The sequence below is a fragment of the Physeter macrocephalus genome, chromosome 14 (genome assembly GCF_002837175.3).
Source record: "Physeter macrocephalus isolate SW-GA chromosome 14, ASM283717v5, whole genome shotgun sequence".
Lineage (NCBI taxonomy): Eukaryota > Metazoa > Chordata > Mammalia > Artiodactyla > Physeteridae > Physeter > Physeter macrocephalus.
The window spans coordinates 50204415-50212977 of NC_041227.1; the positions used below are offsets into that span (position 1 = coordinate 50204415).

Here is an 8563-nt window from a genome sequence, read left to right on the forward strand (position 1 = left end):
CTTGGGGAGACTAAGTCAGGGGGCGATGGGGGTGTATAATTTAGGTTGGGGAGCTGAAGACGCTTCCACTGAGAAGGTGATATGGGTTGAGACCTGAGGAAGGAGTGGGAGTCAAGCGGGAGAAGGGCGGGAGGAGGGGTGTGGTGGGTAACCTGCACAAGCACAGACAAAGGCCTGGAGGCAGGGCCCGGCTGGGTGCTTCTGGGGGACTGAAAAACCAGTGGCCAGAGGAGGCTGGGAAGATGCTCAGGGCCCAGTGCCTGCAGAGTCCAGGCTGTGGCGAAGATGGGACCTTGTCCTGGGGCAGTAGGGAGCCATGGCAGGACTGTTGGAGGAGAGGACCTGAGCAGACTTCTGGGGCAGAAAGTTCCCTAGCTTCTGGGGCTACTTTACAGCTCTGTTGGGGATGGGCTGGGGAGCGGGAGCTGTGGGAGGGACAGGCAGGATCTGCTACTGTAGCATTTTATCTTGAAATATCCTGATCTTTGTGAAAATTAAGTTTCTTTGCTGTTTGGAGATTTCCTAAGAAGATGCACGTCGGGTGGGGGTGGGAGCGGTCGGTCGGGGTCCTGGACAGAAGCAGATTCACCCAGGTGACTCCAGTGGGGGTGTGACACACCAGAACTCCTCGCAGGGGTGTGGGCAGGATGGGGAGGCCCCAGGGGCTGGCCACTGCCGTAAGCCCTGACTACCCCAGGGCTGGAGGGACTCAAGGAGGGAATGTCCTCGTTACCGGAGCCCTGAGAGAACTGCAGCAGGTGAGGAGCTGCCAGGAGCACTGGAGCAGGGAGGGAGTGGGGAAGATGCACCCACCTCCCATCTCCTGCTGCCCCCGCCCCCCTTCCCCCACTGGCCACACCAGATGAAAGCCAGTGCACAGAGCCAGGTTGCTGAGGCCCACGGGGACCACCTCCCGGGATGGGGGCTGAAGGAGTGTGACCCACGCAGGTGGGATTTCTAGTTCCCAAATTATTTTAAAAAAATATTTATTTAGGGCTTCCCTGGTGGCGCAGTGGTTGAGAGTCCGCCTGCCAATGCAGGGAACATGGGTTCGTGTCCTGGTCTGGGAAGATCCCACATGCCACGGAGTGGCTGGGCCCGTGAGCCATGGCCGCTGGGCCTGCGCATCCGGAGCCTGTGCTCCGCAACGGGAGAGGCCACAACAGTGAGAGGCCCGCGTAATGCAAAAAAAAAAAAAAAAAAAAAAAAAAATTATTTATTTAGGCTGCACCGGGTCTCAGCTGCAGCACACGGGGTCTTTGTTGCAGCATGTTTAGTTGCGGCATGCAGACTTCTCAGTTGCAGCATGCATGTGGAATCTAGTTCTCCGACCAGGGATTGAGCCCAGGCCCCCTGCATTGGGAACACGGAGTCTTACCCACTGGACCACCAGGGAAGTCCCCCAAATGATCTTTTGCCTGTGCCATTCCTTGCTGAATTGGCTTGTGCTCTACTGTGCTAAGTGCCTTCCTCCCTCCCCCCTCCCTCCCTCCCTCCCCCCCTTCCTTCCTTCCTTCCTTCCTTCCTTCCTTCCCCAACTATTTCCTGAGTCAGGCACCACCCCAGCATTGGGATGCCGTTAAAAACCAGACTGACGTGCAGCTTAGAGCTTGGTGTTGAAATACTTTCCATCTGGGATAAACAAAACATTGTCATCCACACAATGGAATATTATTCAGCCATGAAAAGGGAGTTCTTTTGTTTTCTTTTTTATGTTTTAAATTAATTTTTATCAGAGTATAGTTGATTTACAGTGTTGTGTTAGTTTCTGCTGTACAGCAAAGTGAATCAGTTGTACATATACATATATCCACTCTTTTTTAGATTCTTTTCCCATATAGGTCATTACAGAGTATTGAGTAGAGTTCCCTGTGCTGTACAGTAGGTTCTTATTAGTTATCTATTTTATATTTAGTAGTGTGTATATGTCAATCCCAATCTCCCAATTTATCCCTCCCCCCACACTTCCCCCTTGGTAACCATAAGTTTGTTTTCTACATCTATGACTCTGTTTCTGTTTTGTAAATAAGTTCATTTGTACCACATCTTTAGATTCCACATACAAGTGATATATTTGTCTTTCCCTCTGACTTACTTCACTCAATATGACAATCTCTAGGTGAAAAGGGAGTTCTGACTCATGCTACAACGTGGCTGAACCTTGAAAACATGACGCTCAGTGAAAGAAGCCAGTCACAAAAGGCCACATGTTGTGTCATCCCATTTGTATGAAATCTCCAGAATAGGCCAAAAAAAAAAAAAAGCATATTCGTGGTTTCCAGGGGCTGAGGGGAAAGGAAAGGGGAGTGACTGCTAACAGGTCTGAGGTTTCCTTCTGGGGGGAAGAAAATGTCTTGGAATTCAAGGTGATGGTTGCCCAACATAGTGAATGAACTAAAAGCCATCGAATTGTTCACTTTAAAATGGTTAACTCTATGTTCTGTGAATTACACTTCAATTAAAAAAAAAAAAAAACGTTCTGTCTTGCCCCATCTCCCCCTCTTAGATCAGTCCCTTCATCAATGAGAACACCAGGCAGAAGTTCCTCACCTACAGTGGCAGCAATTATCAGGGCCCTGGAGGCCTTGTCGACTACCTGGACAAAGAAGTGATCCCCGACTTCCTCGGGGGAGAGTGCCTGGTGAGGCCCCAGCAGGCCCTGTGCTTACGGCACGGGTAGGGTCTGTGGCCTCGGAGAGGCAGGGCTGCGGATGGAAGGAGGTGGGAGGAGGGCAGGCCCTTTGTGTGTGCTCTGATCTGGCTGGGGGGGGTCTTGCTGGCTCTTTGGGGCAGAGCTTGTCCTCTCTGAAGGAGGGGCCTGACCTTGGTTCTTTCAAACATAGTGAGCGAAACAGAAGTTTCCCGAAAGCTCAGAGACCAGGCCAGGCAAAGGCTTACCCCTCTGTATTCCCATCCAGGACGTTGCTAGGCAGCAGTTAGAGTTTAGTTGCTGGCTTTGCATGCTCTGCTGCAAAGGGAGGGGACTCAAATGTCCCAGAGGCCTGAACCCCGAAGCTGGTGTACCCAGCGGGACTTATCCCCAACCCACAGCCTTATGGCAGGGGATGATCAGGAAACTGTTTCCAGGGGAGGTGGCCCCAGACCCCCCCTTTTCCCCACCAGACCACTTTTATTGCCTGCCCTGGGGGGATGAGATGATACGCAGGGGTGACCCTATCTCATGACTGTGGGAGGGCAGGCCTTTTCCTTTCTCCAACAGAAATCTCAAACAGCAAGCTTTCATGATTTCAGGGTAAAGAAAGACGTTTCCTAGGAATTTTGCCAAGCTTACCCAGGTGTCCCCAATTGTCAAGATATGTATGCCTGATATAAGTGTGGTTTCAGGGGTCATAGAGCACCTTTCTGTGGGCCAGCCAGGCCTGGCTGGGCCCTGACTGTCTCTGGTGTCTCTGTCCCCCAGTGTAACGTCCCTGAAGGAGGGCTGGTCCCCAAGTCCCTCTATCTGACGGAAGAGGACCAGGAGCACAAAGACCAGCTGCAGCAGTGGAGAGAGACCTACCAGTCGGCCAGCGTGCTCCGTGGGGCCCCCCATGAGGTGCCGGGGTCCCAGCCTGCAAGGGCCTGCTGGGCTGGGTGCCGTCTTAGGTCAGGGACGCCGAAGCGGAGTCTGAGACGAGGGCTTTTGTGCCAGTGATCTGTAGAGGATGAGGGCTCAGGAGAAACCTGTAAGGAGGGCGGGGGCAGAAGCTAAGCCAAGAGCCGGTTTCAGCCATGGTCTAGCCCAGCCTGATCCATGGGGAGAGCATGGCAGGCGGCCAGCCTTTTGTACCCTCACATCAGCCAGTCATTGGCTGTGGGTTGCCCTGTGGTCACCCTGCTTCAGGGTGGATCCTCCCAGGCATTTCAGACAGAGGTGGGTCTGTTTGTCCAGAGCAATTCTTGGACTTGGGGTCGGGGCTGAGGGAATGGAGACCGGGGTGGGCACCCACACCCCTGCAGCCGACTTCCCCACCCCAGGCCCTGCGAGCGTGGACGTTCAGACCTCACCTGTCACCTGTCCCCACGTAGGTCGCGGTGGAGATTCTGGAGAGGGAGTCAGTCATCACCTGGGACTTTGACATCCTGCAAGGGGACGTGATGTTCACTCTGTACCACACCAAACAGGCGCCCAAGCTGGGTCCCCGGGAGCCCGGGGCCAGGGCTGGCGGGCAGCTGACAGACAAAGGCTGGGCCCTGGGTGCAGATTACAGCCGTGTGGAGGGCCCCCTCATCTGCCGGGAAGGGGAGAGCGTCCAGGTTCTGTTTCTTTTTTTTTTTAATTTATTTATGTATTTATTTTTTTGCCCATGTTGGGTCTTCGTTGCTGTGCGCGGCTTGTCTCTAGTTGCGGCGAGCGGGGGCTCCTCCTTCGTTGCGGTGCGCGGGCTTCTTATTGAGGTGGCTTCTCTTGTTGCGGAGCACGGGCCCTAGAGTGCGTTGGCTTCAGTAGTTGCAGTGTGCAGGCTCTAGGGCGCATGGGCTTCATTAGCTGTGGCTCGTAGGCTCTAGAGTGCAGGCTCAGTAGTTGTGGAGCACGGGCTTAGTTGCTCCGAGGCATGTGGGATCTTCCCGGACCAGGGATCGAACCCGTGTCCCCTGCACTGGCAGGTGGATTCTTAACCACTGCGCCACCAGGGAAGTCCCCAGGTTCTGTTTTTTGGTTCATTTATTCATTCATCACTCAGGAGTGTCCACTGTGTGCTGGGTTCTGGGGATACAGCAATGGACAAACTGGACCTGGTCTCCGGCCTCAGAGACCCTGCGGGACATTTGGGGAGAAAGACAGATTCTGGCAGGGCCCCATCCTCAGAATTCCGAGACTCTTGTCAAAGATGCAGGTTGCTGGGGCCCACGGCAGGAGGGCCGGCTCAGAACCTCTGGGCCTGGGGCCTGGTGTCTGTATCCCTCACCTCTCACCGTGATTCCTTAGGCACAGTCAAGTTTTCAGAACCCAGGCAACAGAGAAACTGTAGGTCTGGGAACAGCACTCGGACGTGTCACCAGAACATGAGCCACCCCTGCTGACCCCCACATTCTCCATGAGGCCAGTGCTTGCAGGTCAAACATCACCGGCCTCAAACACACAGGCACGCACGCACGCACGCACTGGCGAGCAGTGCAGATCTTACTGGAGGTCTCCTAAGGGAATTGAGCAGACAGCTGTCACATCATACACCAGCAGCCCCGCCCCAGGGTCCCACAGTACATCCCAGCCCTTTTTCAAAGTTGCTCTTCTTATAAAAACTAACACCTCCTTTCTTGCTGTCCCTCTGCCCTCAACAAACCCTAAGCACATTTAAGCTCCCTTTCCAGGTCTCCTCAATTTGCAAATCCCACCTGGCAGGACAAGAGCCCAACAAAACCCAGGCGTTTAACCAAACCACACCTCTGTTGTCCTATAGCCGCACCCCCTAGGCCTCGACCCCCACCCCCCATCCCGATTAAGAGGAAGGCTCTCAGCTGCCAGGGATATGGGGTAACAGCAGAGGGGAAGCAAAGGTGGCTTTGGGACACCCCAAAAGGAAGGATTTGCTGGTGGACTGGTTTAGAAAGGGTCTCCTGTCCCCTGGTGGACCAGGGCCTCAGGTGTGTGGCTGCTGTGTTTCAGGGCTCCCACGTGACCCAGTGGCCTGGCATCTACCTGCTCCAGTGGCAAATGCACAGCACCCCTGGCCACATGGCCTGCAACCTCCCGGGTGTGGAGGATGTCCTGATGGCCCTGCACAGCCCTGGCCCCAGGTGCAAACTCCTCTACTACTACGAGGTGCTGGCGTCTGAGGACTTCAGGTACGAGGGGCCCTGGACTCCCCTCCAGACCAGGCCCACAGCACACCTGAGGCCACTTTCTTCTGGGCTAGGGACACTGGATTCACCTTCTCTACTTGCCCTCAAGCTTCTCCAGGGGTGGGGCCCTGGCATAGGTGTTGTTAAACTTGCCAGTGGCTCAGCACCTTTTCATGAGCGATCAGATCACTATGCTGCTTCAGCCTCAGCTGCAGAACCTTCCCTTCAAATGAAACCTGGACAGAAGCCTAACATACCAGATTGATTGGTGGGGGGAGAAAGGGAGCCTGAGCCCTCCTATTTGTACCTCCCCTCACTCCTAGAATTCCATAAAACTGGGTTTGGACTGCTCTAGGACATTCTAGAATAATGCCTCACAGACAACTCTCCCCAAGTGTTGCTGTCAGAGAGACAGGGAAGTGTAGTGGTTAAGACCTCCAGCACTTCCTGGTTGCTCTGTGACCTCAGGCAAGTCACTTTAGTTCTCTGAGCCCCAGCTGTTAAATAGGAGCCCCTATATCATGGGGTTGTCCTGAGGATGAGATGGTTGGGGGAAGCCTGCCCTTCACCTGAGCATATAGTAAGTACTCAATAGTGGTTTCTTCCATACCTTGTGTTTTATCTTCTAAAAATGTGTGATTTTGCATCCTGCTTCGTGATAATATCTGTGTAGTTTCCTTCTAAAAACGACGCTTTAAATTGTTTACCAATGAGTAAATTTGAGGCTCCAAGAGGGTATTGAGTCTGGACCCATATCCAAGGCAGAGCTCCAGGGATCCTAGGGGCATATGCAGCTGGCACAGGAAATGCTGGGCCTGGGAATTCCCTGGTGGTCCAGTGGTTAGGACTCTGCGCTTTCACTGCCGAGGATGTGGGTTCAATCCTTGGTCGGGGAACTAAGATCCCACAAGCCGTAAGCACACCCCCCCAAAAAAGAAAAGAAATGCTGGGCCAGCATCTTTACTCCAAAGCGAGACCCCACAGGGTGTCAGAGGGTGGTGATTCCCTTTGGGAAGCAGCCTGTTTTGGCCATTGGGGCTCAATGTGGGAGAGAGAGACTGAGGTCCAGAGGGACTCAGACACACAGACACCTGCATCTGGGGGCTGCTGCCTTCGGAAGGGCAGGTGGAGGCTGAGGGGTGGGCCGGATGCTGCTTGCCAGCCTGTCTTGTCTAGTCAGTGTGGGGGAACCTTGCTGCCCTGACCTTCAATAGTATCAGGAGAGAACCAGTTCAAGGCTGCTCTCAGTGGGCAACCGGTGGCCCTGGGGGGACCAGACAGATAGGGTCTGCCATCATGGAGCAGGAGACCACGTAACCACACCCGAGCACCGATAGATGCCATGAAGTTATTCCAGCCTGGGGTCCTTGCTCAAGGTCACACTCCAGGAGGTGCTAGAGGCCTTAACATAGGGCGCTGTCAGAGCCCAGGACCAGGCCTGGCACACGGTGGGCAGGGGTGTGGGGGTGTGGGGGAGGTGTCTGGGAAGTGACATTGGAGTTGAGATCTAGGCAGTGTGCACACGATCACCTGGAGGGCTCGTCATAATGCAGACTCTGATTGTGCAGCTCTGGGGCGGGCCGGAGAGTCTGCAGCTCTAACAAGCTCCAGGAGATGCTGGTGCTGCTGGTCCCCGGACAACACTTTGAGTAGCTGGGCCCTAAGGCTGCACTCTCCAACCCGGTAGCTCCTAGCCAAAGGTAACAATTTAAACATAGCAATTAGAACTAAATAAAATTAAAAGTTCGGTTCCTGGTCACACTAGCCACATCTAGAATGCCCAGCAGCCCCATGTGGCCAATGGCAGCCGTGTTGGACGGCGCAGATATGGGACATCTGTTATTTGTCATAGCAGAAAGGTCTCCTGGACAGTGCTGCTCCGTAGTCTGGAGCGGGATTTGACTGGACAAATTGGGCAGGAGAAAAAGCCTTCTGGCAGCAGGTGCAGACACACAAGGCCCCAAGATGGGAGGCAGGTGTCAGAGGAGCTGAAAGGAGGCAGAGAGGGGAGGCTGGAGATAACGGGGTCCCCTCCGGGCCATGCTAGACCCCCGGGTCAGGGAAGCCCCTGAATGGTAGGTGGAAGGCTGGGCTCTTCTTGGGGGGAAGGGGGTGCAGGGAAATGGGCTGGGCTTCGTTTCTCATCACAGCTTCACTTGCTTTTCCCTCTGCACTTGCTCTCTGTGCCTGGGGCGGTTACCAGCCTTATGGAAAGGGCCCTGGGGCCTCATCTGCACCCAGGGCTGTGTCACCACCAGAAGGCAACGTGTGTGTGCTTCCTCCCCAGGGGCTCCATGTCCAGCCTGGAATCCTGCACCAGCCGCTTCTCCCAGCTCAGCGCCACCACCTCCTCCTCCGGCCAGTCCCACAGCAGCTCCCTGGTCTCCAGATAGTCAGGACCGAGCCCTGCGGGGCAGCCTGCTCGCCTCCCACATCCACAAGTATCCACGAGGCCTGGGACCATGTGGGCTGCAGCCCTGGATCTGGACATAGCCAAAGTCGGGTTGGCTGGAGCCCCGTGGGCTCTTGAAGTGGTGAGAACAGACTCATCTCCGATGGGGCTTCGCGTACGAAAAGCCAAGGGGTGGGCTAACCACGTTCAGGTCTGGGGGCTCAGGGATGTCATCAGGCTTAGTGCCCCCCCCCGCCACCTCTGGCTCTGCTTCCCTGGGGTGGCCTCCTTTTCAGGGGCCTTCTAAGACTATTGGGGTTCCCCCCATAAGAAGCAGGAACGTTGAGTGTTCACCATAGCATCTAAACCCGTAGCGATGCCCTGGGT

At 54.9% G+C, this 8563-nt stretch overlaps 1 protein-coding gene across 1 annotated transcript in view; it reads left to right on the forward strand.

Annotated features, from left to right (window-relative positions):
- The window catches only part of SEC14L5 (SEC14 like lipid binding 5), a 38573-nt gene extending 30292 nt beyond the window's left edge, over window positions 1-8281 (forward strand). Inside the window, exons 11-15 of the mRNA XM_007126542.4 lie at window positions 2507-2641; window positions 3422-3556; window positions 4030-4257; window positions 5609-5787; window positions 8072-8281. Of these exons, the coding sequence (XP_007126604.2) occupies window positions 2507-2641; window positions 3422-3556; window positions 4030-4257; window positions 5609-5787; window positions 8072-8177 (783 nt within the window). The 3' untranslated portion in view covers window positions 8178-8281. The remainder of the gene's footprint in view (window positions 1-2506; window positions 2642-3421; window positions 3557-4029; window positions 4258-5608; window positions 5788-8071) is intronic.
- Window positions 8282-8563: the final 282 nt, after the last annotated feature.